Source organism: Procambarus clarkii, chromosome 9 (assembly GCF_040958095.1).
Source record: "Procambarus clarkii isolate CNS0578487 chromosome 9, FALCON_Pclarkii_2.0, whole genome shotgun sequence".
Classification (NCBI taxonomy): domain Eukaryota; kingdom Metazoa; phylum Arthropoda; class Malacostraca; order Decapoda; family Cambaridae; genus Procambarus; species Procambarus clarkii.
In genome coordinates, this window is record NC_091158.1 from 15462363 (window position 1) to 15483282 (window position 20920).

The following is a 20920-nucleotide window of genomic DNA, read 5'->3' on the forward strand; positions in this document are numbered from 1 at the left end:
TTTGTACTTTTCTTACCATGTGGGGTTTGTACCAGGAAGCCTCTGGGGCTTGCCCAGAAAATGGCATTTCATTACATTCAATGCTTTTTTTTTTTTTTACAAATGGTACTAATTTCATACAAAAATGTACATCAGACACTAAGATTCATTATAATTAGTGTATTTAAATAAATAAATCTGATGTGAAACTTTTAAATTTACACTAATACTAGCCTCCTCAAACCTTACCTACTTTTGCATAATCTGTTATACATAAACCATATCTTAACTTGGGTAAAGAAATGTTTTAGGTAGTACTGTTTGTGATACATTAATGCTAATTTCATAATTTACAGAACATACTTCCATGGAGTTTAAATAATAGTAAAAAAGTAACCTTTATTTGTGAAAAGATCAAAAGTCATTTAAGGTATAATGTCAAGTACAGCAAATTTAGCAAGCCATGGATATGTACATATACTTATACAAACAGCCATGTGCTTTCCAAACTCCTCGGGACTGAGACTGAACGAATAACCTGTTGTGTTTGGATAAGTGGTTCATCAACCTGAAAAGCTAGGGCAAAATAATTGAAAATTTTGTTGCATGAATTCGACAGTACAGTGGCACCTCAATTAACGAGCAGCCCTGTCTCTGAGCATTTCGAGTAACGAGCAAGCCACTCGCAGCAAATTTGTCTCTATTGACGAGCTTCACCTCTATTAACGAGCAAAACTACATGGTGCTTCGTAGCATCTCGTGGGTTCTTGCAAATTCTCGGACGCCTCCGACGCAAGTGTTGTTGTTGTATTGCGCACAACAAGCATCCCTCTGCATTTATTTGTGCTTTTCTTTGGTTTTTATAGTTTTGTGACTACAATTTGTAAAGCACGATGTCGCCAAAGAAGCTGTTTGCTAAAGATAGTGTTGTCAAGAGGAAGAAAGACAATTTCTGTGGATGTGAAGAAGGAAATTATAGCAAAGCACGAGCGTGGTGTCTGTGTGACTGATCTCACAAGGGAGTATGGCAGGTCCTCATCAACAATTTGCACCATTAGTAAGGGGATGAGGAGGTAAGGGAGGATGCTGCCTCTTCCAGTGAGATAGGGAAGTGTTGGGAGTGTTTGGAAAGGTGACCGCATTCTTGGAAAAGCTGCCCTGATAAAGCAGTGACAACCCGGTGTGTGAAGATGTTTAATGACAATTTGCTGTCTCATTTTAGGAACATCCTAAAACAAAGACAAAAGCAATTGTCAATAGATACATTCTTTGCAAAAGTAGAGAAAAGAAGAGCCAGTGATAGTGAACCACAACCCGGTCCCAGTGGGGTGAAATTCCCAAGAAGAGAGAGCCCACCTGACTCAGAGGTGGATTCTCCTTCCACACCAAAACCCATCTCCTCCTTCCCACCTCCCCATCGTCTCCCTCAAGCCAGCAACGACTCTTCATAAGGTAAAGTAAACATGAAAACAGTACAACAAAACATTTATAATTACATGTGTGCAGTATTATATTTTACATTATAAAATGTCATACAAGTATGGATGTTTTGGGGAGTAGAACGGATTAAATTTATTTCCTTTATTTTAAATGGGGAAATTTGTTTCTTAAGACGAGTTTTCCACATAACGAGGTCGGTGCCAGAACGGATTAAACTCGTTAATTGAGGTGCCACTGTATTTTGTTTGTATTCACTAATATGAGAAGTTCTCTGCTTGTTAACTTGAAGATTATCGTTGATGGAGCATTGTTATTTAGGTAGAAAAGGTGGTGGTGGATGCTGATAGTGTTGGGTTGACTGAAGTGGAGATTAATTGTGATGAAATAACCTCAGCCGACTGCCTTTCACCATGTACTCTTATGTACCTAATGCCAAGCCAGAGTTTTAAGCTTCTGAGCCATCCATTAATGTATGAACACTGCTCAAGTGGGGCTGTGTACGGTCACTGGGCAAACTAGTTCCATCTTTATTGTACATTTTTATTCATACTGCCTACCCCACCAGTTATTTGAACTTTTTTATCTGCACAAAACCAAATCAGGAAACTGAAATTTTTGGAAAAAAGGCATACATAAAGCACATGGCTGTCTGTACAGTATATACATATAAAATAATGTGCAAGACTAACCAACTGTGAAAATGGAAAATAGTTATTATTTTTGCAATCCAAGGTTATGTGTTCTGTGATTTTGCTGAATATATATACTGTATATATATATATATATATATATATATATATATATATATATATATATATATATATATATATATATATATATATATATATATATATATTATATATATATATATATATACAGTATGTATATATATATATATTATATTATATATATATATATACAGTATGTATATATATATATATATATATATATATAAATATATATATATATATATATATATATAAATATATATATATATACATATATATATATATATAAATATATATATATATATATATATATATATATATATATATATATATATATATATATATATATATATATATATATATATATATATAATATATTATGCATTATGCACTAATGAAAAATGTATAAGGAAAAAAAGCATTTGTAGAAAACTAATGGTGGAGGACTATCATCCTGACAACAAATCCTTTTCAGATGGAGAGAGATCCTGTCACCAGGATGAAAGTCTTCCACTGTTAGCCTTCTATAGTTGTGGCTTTTCTTTTATATATATATATATATATATATATATATATATATATATATATATATATATATATATATATATATATATATATATATATATATATATATATATATATATTTTATATAGAGTATAATATTTCAATAAAATTTTAAGTTCTAAGTCAACTAATATTTCCACAGAAAAGCATAGTGTACAAGCCAATCCAGGTATGTCTGGTAAAACAGTATAATTAAAGTTTTGCAATGGTGTGTGTCAGTGAGTGTTCCAAGCCACACTCTAGCCATCCCATTTCTTTGCTTGAATACCTTTGCTGTTTGACAAGCAATGTATTGCATTGCCTTTAGTAATAGAGCCATTTTGTTATTTTTCAAATATGTGATGTGAAGTTTTCAAAGTTTGTTGGAATTTATTTTTAGTGGGAATACTTCTTGGAGATCTCCCACAATTTTTTCATTTTAGTTGTACAACTATGATGTACAAGACAGTTTTGAAATATTTATAGTTAGACCCGAGTTTCACAAAGCTGCTTGCATTGTTATTACATGTGTTTAGCATATTTTGTATATATTTATTATTCTAGTTTTGAAGAGAAGTTTATGGGCATACCATATTAAAACACATTATCTCCATTATCTGGAGACTGGATAGTGTTTTGTGGGGATGGGTGATAGGAGTTATACTAAATGGCATAACTTCTATAATCCATCCAAAGAATACATCACTCATTGAACTGCACAAGTTCATTTTTGTTCTGCCTTATAGATGTATGAAGATGTCAGGAAGTCTTTCATACTCTTATTCAGATTGGATATAGTTTGTATCATGGAATCTTAAGTTTTTGAGGTTGTACAAAAAGTTTTGAAACAATGTCACACAACATCCACACACAACACAACACAACATTGTTATTTTAACCAGTTCATCAGGTTAAATACCTGTTCTCTGCAATTTAAAAAAAATTAATTGTACAGAAGTTGATGGTAAATTTAGCTATGGAACTATGTGCTTGACTCCTGATCTGTCCATGTTCTGTTCATGCACACACACACACACACACTCACTCACTCACTCTCTACTCTGTCTTCACTCTAGGGTCTTCACTCTAACAAATAGCTAAGTGGTCCAGACAGTTTGTTGTCTGGTGTTTGGTGCAAAATTTTCAGGGAACAAACAAATGTTCGTTTCAGCGAGGATTGTTTGCCTAAATCACTGTCAGGAGGTAACCATGTTAGCAGCTGACCAGATCTAGTTGTAAACTATTGTTCAGTGCAAAAAATCCTTTAATCCTTCCACTGCACAACACAATAAGGGATATTCTTGGCCAATACTTGTAAACTGCACAACACAATCAGGGGCATTTTAAAGTACTTGCTACTTTGGCTCAGGATTTCTGGGGTAAGTTGTGGCTTGGTGCAGCCCCTGGGGTTTCCCATTCCATGCTGGGTCCAGTTTCTTTCTTAAATTTGCCTCACAAGTTGGTGTTTCCATTTCTGTTTTTTTCCTGTTAGGCTTGTTTCCTGGTGTTGTGCTGTGGCTCTGCCCTAAGAATATATTTTCTGGCCCTAGTGCTAGATTTTCTGAATGTTGCCAGGCTGTGTAAGCAGATGTTGTTGGGATGTGTGGCCAGATGATGTTGGACTGTGTGGCCAGATGTTGTTGGGCTATGTGTCCAGATGTTGTCAACTTTTGCCCTCCTACACTCTAGGTGTTCATGCTACTTATCTGCAACCCTGGATGGTGGTGGTCTATTTATTTACAAACCCCTATGTTGTTGTTCAGTGATAGAAATGGGTTTGGGAACTAGATATATGTTAGTTTTAGGAACTAGGTACTGTATATGATAGGACTATATCCAGGATTTATGTTCAGGGATCACATATAGCAAATAAACAGGTCATTTTAATTTGTGGAAATTTGACATAACATGATTATTAAATGTCTCCATTACTACAGAAATTGAACATAAAAACCTGGAAATTGAGAATTAGGTATATGCCATACACATCATCCCCCCACCATTTCTATCACTTGTTTTCTTTGTATAAGGTCCTGGTTGTCTTGCATGCTATGGTGAGTTGACTTGGGGAGCGTTCATTGGGGAGCATCCAAGAGGACTTGGCTCAAAAATTGGGAGAGAAATTAAATATAACTCACTTTTTAATCCAATGCCTCAGTTCCCATAACTTTTTGTCCTGTTTCTCCCATGATTGCTTGGGTGGCCTAAGTTTAAAGTGAGGATTGTCAGGTCTGTCAACACTGTTGCTGTAATGGGTGTTGTCACCTGATGACAGTGGAGATAACATTTGTGTACCAACTCATAAGTGACAAAGCAATAATTGAAATGCCATGTGTTTCCAATAATTGCTCTTTCTTTTACCTCACAGTGAGCTTGTCCTTTAGTGGTGGCTTGGGTTACTTGCCTCTGTCTCTATTCCCTCATATTATTTGAGTAAACTACTCACAAAGATATGTATCAGATTGATAAGAGCATGGAGGGTGATAAAGAGTCCTGTGAGGATCATGTGAGTTCTGAGTCTAGAAGAATCCAAGGGATTGGCTCAGAAAGAAGCGTTTCATTTCACTCAACCCTTAATTTTTTTTAATGTTTTACAGGATTTTATAAAAAGCTCCATAAATATTAATTGTGATAAAACATATTTATATTTCCTTGCCAGGGCAAAATAGTTATATTACAGTGGGAGGAGGATCACCATTGTTGCTAGATATTAGGGCCCATTTTACTTAAAAGTTTAGCGGTTTTGCTATATTTGTGTTTCAAGTTAAAAAAAGTTGTATAAGGACAGTTTTAAGGGCAACACTACCAATGCAGTATGCAGCATATTGAAGATTTTAGTTAATCAAAATTTGCTTTAAATGTACTTAACTGTATAAAAAAAATATATACCTTGAGGTTTACAAAGCCATGAAAAGCTGACGCCGTAAAATTTGCCGTTATTTGTTTTTCATTTATTAATTGGAAACAAACTATATATATATTTTTTATTTTTTGTTTTTATCTTTTTTCTAGGTTTGGGTATTTATGTTTGTTTTAAAGCTAAATATCAAAGAAATGCAAATCTGAAAACCATGTTCAAGAGTAAACTTGACTTTGGCCTCTGCAGCACTTCCTTAGAATTGAGTCAGTACTGCACTAGAAGTCTTACTTCCTTTACATTATTGATGATCCATGACAGTGCTTTTCCTATAGCATTTTCTTAGTGATTTTACTGTAATCTCTCACTTATCTTATCTATCAATTGCTAGGTATAATCATCAATATTACACGTATAAATTTAGTGTTCATACACGCAACAAAAATTCATTCCATAAACATCATACCCGTACCTTGGCACACAAATTTTATTTGTTTATATTTATTTGTTTATTTGTTTATTCTATATCCTATTCTTTTGAATTTATCTTGTAATTTCTGACAAACTAATAATAGCCTTGCCTGTCATTATTGCTTTTGTTTAATTGTAATTTTTATATATTCACACATACCAATATATCCAAAGCTCGTTTGATTTTTTAAAACGGGCTAAAGTAAAAAACTTAGTTTTTTACTTTAATTCGAAAATACATTTTGAATAGTATTTACCCATGTTGCAAAATGAGGCCTTTATTTTTATAATTACTTTAGAAAAGTATTGCCTTTTTTTTTTTTTTATAAATAGTTTCTTTACAGCATATTGTTTTCTTATTTCTGCACTTAAGTCATTTTCCGTCTATGAAGCTGTGTACAGTATTTTCAAAGAAATTTCCATACCACTATTTATTACTATGTTGCCTCCCTGATTGTGATGGCTAAAGGATATAGATCTGTGGATCAGTACCAAGTAGTGTTTTATAGTTTAGATATTTAATTACCTTTCCTGTAGGGCAATTTTTAAATAATTATGAAAAATTATCATTTGGAGAAATCTGTGTTGTATTTAGATCTTCTAAACTTACATGTATAAATTACATGTTATCTCAGATTTAATATGGGTATTTGTCTTAAAATTGGGGTATGGGCCTTAACCAAGTGTGGTGTGCATGGGGTCAACTTGTAGACAGCATGATTTTTAGCAATAGGAAGTCGAGGATGTTGTAGGTATATGCAGCCCATATAGGTAGGTTTTTTCAAAACTGCATGCTAATATTGTGATCATCCTCATAAAATGGGTTATAAAGAATCATGTTCTTCTCCATATTATGGGCTTCAAACATATTGCAAGAATACTTGCAATTCTAAAGCATATATTTAAACAAATGTGATATAGAATTAGCCCAACCTTCTCTTTATAAATTTATATAAAAAAGTGTGTTCTTTCTGTGTAGACTCTGGTAGGCTGAATAAATGTATCCTATTGGAAAGCTGATCAAACTTTACTTATTTATGATTATTTAGAATGTGATTAACTTTATCTTTTATGTTTTTTAAGTAGTAATATTTTTAACTTGATATTTTGACATTGAAAACTTTTATTTTTCATTTAGAAGCCTAATTTAAAAATAAGAACATTTCATAGATCAGTGGTCAAGACTTTAACCAGCAGGATATATTACAAACTGGCCAGAATTTATTGTGTTCGAGGAGTTTCAAATTAGTCAACACTTCAGCACTGTATATGGTTTGAGTCACTCTTATTTAGCATGTTTGGAATGCACTTTAACTGTTAATGTTCTCTTTGTTCATTTCCTTTATTGATTTCATAGTTTGAATACAGCACTATAGTTATTTCTGAGGTGCTCTGGTTTTATGCCACCAAAGTTAATATGTCAGTCCTTCAAAATATTTAAAAATAAGTAGCAGAACTTTGTATGGGTAGAGCAAGCATAGTTTATGTTGAATAGATGCATCTCCAGCTTGCCAGCCTCATTATTAATCCAATTAATTTTTATTATGGAGATATCCAAAATATAAGTGACAAGAGACAATGAAAGCTAATATGGCATTTGCCCGAGATTTGTTATTTCTTGATAAAGGTCTTTAAATTTCCAAAAGGTCTAAATCCCTTGATAATTTGTTAAACTGTACAAGGGGATTAAAAGAGTACCCTATTGTATACCCAAAACAGCAGTGAGAAGGTCGTAGCTCAGTTTCATCTGAAGTTATAGTGTTAATCTCCATACCCTGGACTGCAGAAAAGATTATGACTGAGAAACTAGATCTCTTAGATATACAAAATATACAGTGGGTAATCTATTATCTGTCCCCTGGGCCTAATGCCTATCAGAAATTTGACTATGCTAGGATATTTTCAGAATCATTTATCATGTCTCAATGAGATACAAAGACTCTGCAGATAAATAAGATAGAAATTTGAACATTAAGCAAAAATATTTAAACTAATTTAACTACAGTCTGGTACCTTGATGTAGAGATGGGTGCTTGAGTGCATTGATAATCAAAAGGGCAGGCAAGAGTGGCTTTTGATTCTTCTCGATGTGTCTAATGTACATGTGGGGTCCATTATTCCTAATTTCACTTCATCTGGGAGAGGAGTCTTCCCAGGGATTGCAGTTCCTGTAGGACAACACACTTCTTTGGTATAAAACAGTATGTTCAGCAAACCCCAACTTATACAGTTGGCTTGTATAGCTGGCTCGTTTAGCTGGACTAGGGTCCAGCAGGCTTTGTGTAGTCGGCATTTCTTTCAGTCCCTGGAGCACCATTAGATTCCTCAGTGATGACCTGGTTATACAATCTATACTATTCTCTTGGATATTACATTGACTGTCATAATTGGGCTCCATTGTAAATGAGGATATAGGGATGCAAGGGCCTTATTTTTGTTTTGTAGCTCTTTGCCTAGCTAATCTCCTGAGGTTTGTGTTGTGGGTGACCAGGCCAATGAGTTTACCCTCCCTGGAAGTCCCACTACAGTGTTGTGTCAACTGGGGTGAAGTTGTACCCTTGCAGCTGTTGACTAACATTGCATGAGAGTTCCCGACCAATTGCTTCTCTCCAGACTAACCCTTATGGACATATTCCTGATTCTAACACTGACAATATCTGTAGGCAAACTGACCAGGACCTTTTCCCTAATCTCTCAATGAAATTTTCTCCTCCTATAGACTCTTCCATGGTTACAAAGTCACACACATCAACATCTATACAGGCAGATGGAAAAGAATCTCTTACTATAAGCACTGATATCTATTTGCTGCCTACCTTCCACTTTAATTTTTTTTTCACTGAATCCCAGTCTTTGGACTTTAATTTCTACATTAAATATTCTTAAAACCTGACCTATATTGTTCAAATTATCTTATTCCACTCAAGTTACACGTGTTGTTGAATGTCCAGATTTTTTAAATTACTGTAAATTTTGTTTACCATTGAGCCCCTTAAATCTGATGAATTAAGTGCAATACTTTTTAATTTTTATCTCTAATAATGTACCCCAGGTCTACATCTTTTTGCTCTAATATTGGTTTCTTGAGTAATATACAGTATGCTATTCGGATGTTTATATTGTGAAATTGGTATTAGGAGGCTAACATGCATTTTAAATTATTCCCTATATAACAAGAGTCACTGATGGAAGCAATAGGCTGTTGTCTATCAATAGCACCATTCCCTATGGTGCTATTGATTGGTTTTATAGCAGCCCATTTGTTTCAAAATGCCTCAAGTCTGGGGCAATTTTGATTAAACCAGACATGAAATTTAGGTTATTTCATCCAAATACATTTTTGGCTTTTATGAATCATAGAGACTTAGTCTTTCTAAATGCACCGAGTATTGGCTTTCCCAAAATAGCCAACAGTTGGCTTGTATGCATTCCAGCTGCATTCACATGCAATAGTAAGCTGCTCTTTATTTATACCTAACAGTAGAATATCTTTAACCAGTGTGAGTTTAAGAAAATGTTGGAAACATTCTTTAAAATAAATTTATAATTTTCATTTTAATTTATCTTGGCAGATAAATTATCTTCCAGCATAAGCTTAGTAAATGTCTTCTACTTACACCTTTATGCCATCTTCATCAATTGATTACTTCTCCCCACTAATTACAACATTTTAATACTATATTGCATATTTATGTTCTTCACCTACCCCTCAACATGAAAAAATATGTTAATGATAATCGTTTCCTGGTAAAAGTACATTATCTCGGCTTCTATATGAGCTGCTATATTTGCACAGGCATGTCTCATATGGTTTTTATTTATACCATTCCCACACCACTCTGCAGTACACTGAACTTAAGGCTAACTTTACATTTTTTGTTTATTCAAGGTCATAATTAGCTATTATATGCCTTCAGAAATAGCCAAGAACCATTTGCTAGTTATTTCTGTCAGTTGATAGAATTTTTTTTGACACATGAGTTACTATATCATGTAAAAAAATAATTATTTCTTGCATAAAATCTTGCATAGGTATGCTTGAGTGCTTTTGAGTTTTCTTTATATTTTGTCCACTTGTTGAAGCTCTTGATAACTAGTTTGTATTATTTTTCATCTGGAGCATACCTGGAGAGGGGTCTGAGAGTTCTTCTTCTCCCCGAGCCCGGCCTGAGGCCAGTAGTGATTGGATGATATATTTTCTTTGATAACTCCATGGATGCAAGATAAGACGATGCCTGAAAGTTAATGGCACAAAAACAATGCTAGATCACCTTGTACATGTACTGGGCATGTGTGCAGATGTACCATATGCAGGCAGGTGTGCCTGCATATGGTGCACCTCTGGTGGCCAACTTGGAAAAAAGCATCTTGCACATCAGAAGAAAATATTAAACTAAAATGGTGGCTATTTAATAATTTCATTAGAAAACAAATAAAAACAAAATTTCTTTATATTTTGTTTACATTTTTCTAATGCCTCTAATGTGATGAAAATTTAACATAGTGGAGTATTGTAGTAGACTGGTAGAAAATAGATTGGTCACTGTATAGATGTCATAATTCTTTATGTTTTGTACTATATATGTATATAATATGTATACAGGTATTTTACATTTCATTGAAGAAATAAAGTTTATGTGAACTTGTCTGCCAGTTCCATAACTTTCTTTTTAACTAATAGCTGACTAGATTTTTTTTATTTCTGAGCTGTCTCAACCAGCTGTTCCCCCAAGATAAAATCCTACAGACTTCTGTCAGCACAGGTCAACATTTCACACTTGGACAGTGAGGAATATTTCACACTCGGACAGTGAGGAACATTTCACACTATCCCCACCAGTCATACTGATGCCAGGAAGACTACTAGATAATACTTGAGTTAGTCCAGAATGTTGGCAAAGTAAATTACATAAAAGTTAAAAACGTTTTCAGGCACAACTTGACACCACAGAGAACACTAAGCAATCCCCTGGCTAACTACCAAATGTCCAACAAGGTCACTACACTCAACTGCTGCCTTGTAGCAGCACTGATATCACAACAAATCCCTCAATTTAATCTCTTCACATTCTGTTCTGATTGACCTTGGCTGCAGGCTATATGGGCAAACAAAGCCCAGAACTTTGAGTCAAGTGGTTTGTGTTATCCTTAGGCACTGTACATTATTTTGATTGAGAATAGGCCTAGGTAATTACATAAGAAGTATCCACTAATGTAGCATGTGTGTAATTACCTAAGTGTGGGCCTGACAGCTGAATGGACAACGCTTTGGATTTGTAGTCCTGAGGTTCCAGGTTCGATCCCCGGTGGAGGCAGAAACAAATGGGAAAGTTTCTTTCACTCTGATGCCCCTGTTACCTAGCAGTAAATAGGTACCTGGGAGTTAGACAGCTACTACAGGCTGCTTCCTGGAGGTGTGTAACAAAAAGGAGTCCTGGTCGAGGACCGGGCCATGTGGATGCTAAGCCCCGAAATCATCTCAAGATAGTTACAAGAAAAAATCTACACTCGAGGTGTCCTGTCTTCCCAGTACTCTTTTATCATATGATACTATGAACCTACTGACAGTTTTGGCATCCACTGCCTTCTCACTTAAATTGATCCAACCGACCGTTCTATTTGCAAAAAGAGAACGCTTTAATATTATTCGGCAACTTTGTTTCCTTAACTTGAATCTATCACCTTTTGTTCTTCAAGTTGAAGGTTTCATAATTTTGTTGATTCTTCTTTTTCTCCTAGCTTTGGTATATTTAACAGCTCTAGCCTCTTCTTGTAACACATGTTTTGCAATTTTAGAAACCATTTAATAGTGCCTTTACACCTTTTCCAGTTTATTGATGTGCTTTTTGAAAAATGAGCACTATACAGTACAGCCACTGAATATTTAAATTTTGGTCTCACAAAGTCATGAACAATTTCTTTACTGTTTCACCATCAATGTGAAGTCAAGCAAGTCAAACCTAGTCCCGGGCCAGGGTTGTGGAGTAGAAGAACTCCCAGAACCCCATCCAGGAACAATGTATTTAAAAGTGATCTTTAAGTTGGAAAACATAGCATATGCTCTTTGCACAATATCCTTTATGTGGTTCTCTGGTGACAGTCTACTATCCAGAAGCACCTGAAGATCTCTTTCTTAGTCAAGGATTCTTTAATGTCTTTCCACATAATTTGTAGGTTGTGTGGCCTCTTTTCTCCTATTTCACTTTCCATAATATGGCATTTATTCACATTGAATTACATTAGCCAAGTGTTGCTTCATACACACACATTTTGTCTAGGTCATCTTGAAAGGCATGATAGTCATCCAAATCTGTATGTGTAGACAATTATTTGTAAGTGTCTCAACTTTTACCGACAAGGTTACCAGTAATTTTGTTGTGCCTGGTCTGTTTTTGCTTTCAGCTTTAGTAATTCTCCACTCTGGTTTTCTTTCTACAAGTGGAGTTCTTTAATGCTTTGTTCCAGAACAGGAATTTGTGCTCTGCACGTTGTATTAATCATCCAGCTATTTCAGTCCTGGTTTAGTTGTGTACCATAGTATGATGGGAGTTTCTTTTTATAAGATGACAAATGATGGCTGGCAGTGCAATTATTACAATAAGATGTTAGAAAGCGAGAGGAATGTTACCCTTTTTCGTATTGCTTCATAATTTTCAGACAGTACTTGATTTTTATTTTCATAGAAAATAGCACTTGCTCTCCCCTATTGTGGCTGCCATCTCTTATTTTATGACCCAAACTGAACCACTTGTTCAGATTTTCTGCTCCCCCGTTGTCTTCCTGCTTGAAGATTGACCACATCATTGTTGGTTTGCACAATCATCGCTTTCATTAGCAGGGAATATTTTTTGGAATCCACTTACAAACTTACTAATATGTCATAAACTCATGAAATAATGACACTAACCCTACAAAATAACAGATAACATACCAGGTTACTCAATCCTACTAGGTACTAGACCCACACACACATTAACATCAGGCTTCAGCACATAAAACGTAATCCTCCAGCTGTGATTGATGTCTCAGTATTGGCTAACAAGCTGGCAGGTCACACTCACAGAGCACAAGTAGTATACAGGCACACAACGGCCGTCTTCACACCAAACTGCTGTTTCCTTTAATGCGGACTGGCTTCCTGTTTATCTTCTGAGTGGCTCATCCAATCTCAGATCTCCATCCTTTTTGGATGCTTCTAATTATGTTCCTTCCTTTGATATTGAGGCCACAAACATTAAACAGACCATGGTGGCTCAGTCCTTTCCAATTGTCACTTCAGTCTCTCTCAACAAAGCATCCTTTTCCAACACCTCATTATGCAAACCTGGATGGTCTGACACATCTTGCAGGACCATGTCTAATTTTTTTCTAGAACATGGCCACTTGTTTTGACAATATTTCATATATTTGCTTGGGGGATATTGAATAGCTGTGGACCTCAGATGTTCAGGCATCTGAGGTTCACAGCTCTGGTATGATAACACTATGGTACCTCTACTCTTCACAGGGTCTAGTTTGCATATTCTACCATATCTTTCATTCCAGTATGTTGTTATTTTACTGTGTAGGACCTGGCCTTTAGGTATACTTCTCTCATGTCTTTTCTTAAAAGTTCATGTTGAGAGCTTTGATATCCTCCCAGTAATTTAGGTGCTTGTCTTCTTTCTAAAGTTACTGGCTTTCCTTGCCCATCCTCACCTTTAATTTAGACAGAGATGAGTTAAGGTTATCCAAGACTCTCTCCTCTGGTTACCAGGTTAATTTCTTCCAGTTTTCCACTCATTAGTTTGGGTGAGCCTTTCCCTTGTAGCAGGTATAGTGACATTCAACTGAGTAAAAAACTGAGCAACTGAGTGGGAAAAAAATCAGACTCTTGAGTGCATATGAAAAACACATTGCTAAGCATTCCAGTAGGTTGTTCCCATTTGCCCTTCCTTTCTCTGCCTTCACTATGCTTGATGGTAGTGTTTTCATTGTCTGTGGTTCAGGTAAAATAGCGAGAGGTCAGATTTTGGTGCTTTGGTGTGGTGTTGGTGCTGAAACCTGATGGCACTTTGTTGACATTCTGGGCTGGCTTAAGTATTCTCTAGTGTCTGCCTGCCTTTATTAGTGAGTTTGAAAAGTTCCTCACCGCACTAGTGCAGAATCTTTGATGGCCAGATCCTAACTGTAAGTAAGTAAAATTTCATCTTTGGGAAACAACCAAGTGCATTTCTCAGATAAGTGCTTTTCATATGCACTCAAAGCGTGATTTTTCTGTTTATATCACCTTATTGTTATTTCATTAGCAATAGGTCCAGAGTATTCAGTCCAGAGTATTGGAGAAATTTAGATGTCAAAAATATTTTTTTATTCTCTCTTAGGTGGCAGCTCTCAAAATAAGGAGCATCATCCTCTCTTGGATTAGGAAAGTTTTAGAATCCTGAACATAATTATTTTGCTAATTTGCTTTGTTGGTGTTAATTTTCAATAAGTACATTCATATCTTTTGGAGTCCTTTAATTATCAACTATGAATGCAGTGTTGTACTTATAGTTACGTTGCTAAATTATGTAGATGGAAAAATTAGTACCTGTACACTGGAAAATAATTATTTAAGAATACTTAAGTAGAGTATAGTATTATAGTTATATGCCACTTGAGGTCAAATATGAATATGTTTCAGTACTTAAAACTAAATTGCTGTAAATGTCAATATGTGTTTCACCTTAAGCTGTGAGACATTTAATTTCCTTGGTGTTTGATGCACAATTTATTTTTTTGTTTCCAAGAGAAAGGTGCTTCCTTTGTTTACAGTTGAACATATGCTTGTGATCCATGTCCAAGTCTAAATAAGAGCTCTATATGCTGGTTTCATAAATTCCTCATATTCTTTTCAAATATATTTTATAATTTTATTTGTACAAATTGCTGTGGGTGTTCCTTATTAGTGAAAACTTTTATACGTTTGTATGAGAGACTGATCACTGATGCAAGCATGAGTATTTACTCTGCTGCATATGGCAAAATTGTGTGTTACAGCATCCTTTGGTTAGTGCCATTTTGTGTGATCATCTTTAAACTGAATTTTCCTAAAAAAATATGTCTTCGACTCTCTATATGATGCTCTATAAAACTTCATCTTATCAGTGATTTCTTCATACATTTTACTAATACAGTATTTAAAATTTGTCTAAAACAGTACAGTAATATATATAAATACTGTATATATATATATATATGTATACAGTATATATTTTGGCCTAAATCTTTATATTTTGTAATAATTTACTTGCAGTTCTGTCTCTTGTTTATGTATATAGGATTCACCATATTATTCTGTAGACTGTCATTTCAACAATTCATGACAGTTTATGGTCTTGTAGGCTCTATGACCTCTTTTTTCATTATTTCTGAAAACTTATGAAACCTCCCAAGAGGGCAAGAAAGGCTCTGGGATACCAAAAGCCTCCAAAGATCATTGATTTAATTATGAAGCTGGTACTCAAAGGAGCAACTTTCCTCTTGCAGTGAAGGCTACCAAGAGCACAGAGGAGATGCGCAAACTCCTGGACAAGTAAGTCCCTGAGAGTAGACTCAAAATCAACTGCGTTTTAGTCTAACAATGCTACAGGCCTGTGCTCACTTTCTTTATTTGGCAGCTCTTTTTATCTTGGTATTTCATGGAGAATATAATACAGGTTGTGTGTGTTTCTTAACATGATCATAATTACAGCTTAGCAATTTTTTGTTTTATAGTTTTTTGTTTGCTTTAAATTTATAAGCTAATTAATTTGCTTAATTTGAAATACTGAATTGTATTATCATATGATTGTATACCTTTACAAGATATGGAGGGGTCTTATGGTTCTTACTAATATCATATGCCTCATTTATTTGTTTTTTAATCTTATGTTTAAGTAACATGGAAGCTAGACTATTAAAAAAGTACAGTAGTATCATTTTGAATCTTTGAGAGTGAGCCAGAGCCCATCTTGGTATATATTATTGAAATGGCACAACTGAGTAATTTACATGGTTGATTTAATCCATTATCAGAATTTTTCACGGTCTAGTCAGGCAGAGTCTTGATTATCTAATGTCATTTTCAGTCAGACACATGTACACACATACATGTACCTAGGCACACACACACACTCACACACACAATTGCAGTATGTAATATATTGCTCATGGCAGTCTAATAAGGCTCTCACTAGTTCCTTGAGATGTATATAATATTTAATAATATATACATTATATATATAATGTATATATTGCTTAGTTATAGTTATAAAAAATCCTTAGAAGGTAATGACAAAATTAAAAACTGCTGAATCATATGTGGTAATCCTTGCTAACTAGGACAAATCAGTTGGTTCTGCCTAAAAAAAGTCCTTCATTGCATCCTGCAGAAGTGACACAAGCTTTAGCACAGCCTCAGTTGCAGAGATAGTGTACCAAATTGTCAGGGCTGTGGGTTCCTATACGACAGCATTCAAACCCCCTCATGACTAACCTGCAAAGATCTACCCAGATCAGATGCAGAGAATAAATGCCAAACCTGAGGTGCACCTTGTGGTCCACCTTGTGGTCCACCACCATGAGTGATATGGACAAGCTAAGCAAGACTTCAGAGGGGCAAAATGTATTGTTAAGAGTAAGGGTTTCGTTGAATGAAATGTGATCGAGTCTGCTCTGATCAATCATTGTAACAACAGCCTTAATGTGAGCCCTGGTATGTACAAGTTGGATCCCCATATAAGCCTCAATATAGCACATCAATACAATATAGCATCTATTTAACCTGTATGGCACATTTATATATCTTCTAGTTCTGCATATTAATAGGAGCTGTATGAGGCCAATAGGCCTTCTGTATTTACCTTCTTTCTTATATTAACTTTCCTTCACCTTTTCTTGTTGGTCAGGTGATCTGCCCTGGTGGGTATAAAAGGTCTGATCAACCATGTTTCTATCTTCAGTCTACTTTGCTCTGATAAAGGCGAATTAGCCAATAACGAGTTAGGCAGTCTATTTTTCAAATGTGGTTTTTCCGCATGCTTGGATCAGTGTTTTTGTGATTATTGTTGCATATATATACTGTGTATGTATGTATGTATATATATATACTGTGTATGTATGTATGTATATGTATATATATATATATATATATATATATATATATATATATATATATATATATATATATATATATATATATATATATATATATATATATATATATATATATATATAATACACACACACACACACACACAGATAATTACCTATAGATGATTACCACATTTAGGTAATTACCACTTAGGTAGTTACACATGCTTACTGATTAAGTTTCATGTGTAAGATCTAATGGCATAGATAATCAAGATACTGTTTACCTGAATTTCTGATAATCAGTGCATTGGTGTATTGCATAATTATACTCTTGTATTTTAGAGTCTTTGTAGTAATTTCATGATGTAATTTGTAGCTAATCACATATAAAGAAAAATGAACACTGACATGCATGAGAGATGGATTAGTAATGTCTTTCCCAAGGATTTTAACAATATCTAACATTTCAATATTTTACTTTTCACGAGGAAACTGGTTAAGAGCTGTAAGTTTTTTCTGGAACAAGCCTAGCTGATTTCATCATGCTTCATGGATCTCATATTGCTGTTTGATAGCAATAGCCCACTTTTGAAGCTTTAGTTTGTTTAGAATCTCAAAGAAAACTTTGCTTTTGATGGTGTATGACTGCTTCTCTCAGTCTGCCTTGCATTCTCTTGAGACACTTGGACGGGCATTTTACAACTGCTTTTATACAGAAGTTAAGTTGTAGGTAAATGGAAGCAGTAAAGGGACCCCCCTTAGTTAACAAATATAATTCATGGGCATTAAGTGTCTAAGAGAATATAAGATAGAGTTTATGCTAGAATAACCCAAGTTCAGCGAGGTTAGGTTTCCCATACAATGGAATAAAAAATAATCCTCACTTGAATAAATATGATAAATTTAAATTATGAGTTAGTAGAAAGTATGAATCTTCAAACTCTATGGCCTGAATTTAAAAATTTGAGAACTTGAAAATAGCCATTTTAAAAAAATGGTGCTTCATAATTTAAACAAATGAAACTGAAGTGTATTTTAAAATACTTTAAAATAAAATCATTTTTGCTAAAGTTCTGAATTGAGGCCAGTGGGTGTGATACTGGAGCATCTCCTAATACTGTATTATCAAATTACTTTTTATTCATAACCTAGTGTAGATTACTTTGAGTTGTTGCATGATTCCTTATTGAGCAGGGCATTTTAAGCTTTGCATATTACTTATTTTGTTGCATGTCTGCATGAAAAACATTATCTTTTTATTATGATAAACAATATATTGCCTCTAGATTAATAAATTATAAATAAATTGTATAGTATTCTATTAAGTGCTGAATATAAAATGCATTTAGCTGTTAATTTTGCACCTCCATTTTTGTGTTAATGTGTATAGATGTATTGTACAGTTTGAGCAATATTTTAATGCTATATACAGTTTCTCTTTATATAATATTGTCTGAAACAGTATACAGTATTTCATCAGTTAACATGTATGGTAAAATATTGATAGAGAATTCGTGCGAAAGTCTCCTAGTTGATATGATTAGCATATAATAGGGTAGTTAAACCTTAAATTACAGAGACCTTTTAAGCTGAAATGATACTACCTTCGAAGAAGTAAAGTAAGTGTACATTTTCCAACGATTGTTATTATTTTTTCCCACACTGCTGCCATGTTTTCCAACATGTTTCCAAAGTCTGCATTATTATCCAACATTTACTTATTCACATTCCTACCATTCATTTTGTTCATTTTATTATTACTCTATATGATATAAAAGCTGACAGCTTTATTCAGTAATGTTTATCTCAGTTTAACAGCAACAGAACAAGTGTTAAACTAATACTTTTATGAAAAAACAGCTTGTGTTCTCTGATGCAAAAACATGTAATCCAATTGCAGCTTATTGGAATTACTTGATAATCCAACCAAATTCAGAGCTAGATTATTACTGTATTGACTTAATACCATATGCAGATTATGTAGTGTTAAGCCACATTATTAAGGATTAATAGACAACCATTAAGGTCTCTCACCTTTCAACTCAAAGCTTTATTTAAATTTTACTTTTCCCATGTGTTTTTGCTAATAAAGTACTGAATGTGTAAATATATGTTATATTATTTACACAAAATATAAAAAAAATAGTATTTGATCCTAAAATAGCAAACAAAACAAAATGCTACTTAATCTAGACTGCCAAGCAGTGTGTCATGATTCCAGACACAATTTGGTTGTATTAGCTAAAGTTTAATTAAAGTATACTATATCCCCTATAATGAAATGCATTCATTGTACCATGTTCGAAGAAGCAAGGGAAAGGGAAACAGAGCTAAGCCTAGATTTTTTTTTACAAATCCATATTACAGTACAGTATATATTTTTTAATACAGTGTTACTAACTGGAATAGAGGAAAGGATTCACACAATAAATCATACTGTAACTAGCTTGACAAACACTGCATTAACACAGTGTTGTGTGGCAGCTGTGCAGAACACAGTGTTGTGTGGCAGCTGTGTAGAACAGTGTTGTGTGGCAGCTGTGCAGAACACAGTGTTATGTGGCAGCTGTGCAGAACACATAGTGTTGTGTGGCAGCTGTGTAGAACACATAGTGTTGTGTGGCAGCTGTGCAGAACACAGTGTTGTGTGGCAGCTGTGCAAGCCAATGTTTCTCAGTGAGGAGAACATGCTGGAAAAGTAATGCATGCATAAGTAAATTTGTAAAAATTTCTTCATCCAATGGTGTTTTGATTTAAGTAACTGAGTTCAACAGAAGTTTGGATGCAACAAACAGATTCCAACTTGGTTGTACTGTCTTTCTAATTTCCAGATTAGATGTCTGAATAAATATGGAAAATTTTGCTAATTGAGATTTGCAATCTGGTGCCATTAACATAAAATTTTACAATGTTGTTATATTCTAGTATAAATTAATTTTTTTGTATGATTTTGGTACAGTATTGCAGTATGCACAAATACTTGCTCTACAATTTGTACTTATAGAGTTTGGAATTCTGAAGATGAAGTGCACAATATACTCTTACCACTAGCAGCAATTAATCAAATTTCAGTTTAAAAATAACCTGCCAAGGCTTTTGCACAGTAACATAAGGAGGAAAACAACAGTAGAGGACCAAGTAAATTGATAATAGAATTTATCATGAATTTTAATAAAATGTGTCAAATTCTATGAAGAACACTATGCAAGATTCCAGGTCTTTAGGATAAAAAGAGTGAATACAGATGTATAGAAAATACAGTGAGGTACACTGGGTTCCTGAGGACACAGTAAAGTGGTACCTGACAAAACAAAATGTGAAAAAACAGTAGAACCAGCCGAGATATCACTGTGATATCAGAGAGGCTGTTTAAGAAATTACAAAAGTGGAAGACTGTACATGTACTGATATTCAAGAAAGGAGATAGGAGGCTCTAAACCACAGGCCAGTCCCTCTGACTTGCATTCCCCTTAAAGTACAGTATTGGAAAAATAATCAGAAAATGGATTGAGGAGCAAGTCCTACATGATGAAAATTATAGCATTAAACAACAAGGTCACCAAGATAGGAGAGAAGGGAGTTAGGTGACTTATATCTTCCTAAACTACCAAAGAGCCTTTGATATTGTTCCCCCAAAAAGTCTAGTATATAAGGTACAGATGCAGGTTGAAATAACTGGAAGGGTACTGGACTTTGTAGGGAAGTATCTGATAACAGAAAAAAAGTTTTTATGAGGAAATGTTATAGTAGAGGTAAATGGCAATTAGATTCCTGCAAGGCTCATTCCTTAAACTTCTTACAGTAT

The 20920-nt window shown here is 34.3% G+C and overlaps 1 protein-coding gene across 1 annotated transcript in view; it reads left to right on the forward strand.

Annotated features, from left to right (window-relative positions):
- Positions 1-20920, forward strand: part of Dscam1 (Down syndrome cell adhesion molecule 1) — a 659150-nt gene that overhangs the window by 632034 nt on the left and 6196 nt on the right. The window contains exons 39-40 of the mRNA XM_069321167.1: positions 2854-2880; positions 15529-15574. Coding sequence (XP_069177268.1) covers positions 2854-2880; positions 15529-15574 — 73 coding nt within the window. The remainder of the gene's footprint in view (positions 1-2853; positions 2881-15528; positions 15575-20920) is intronic.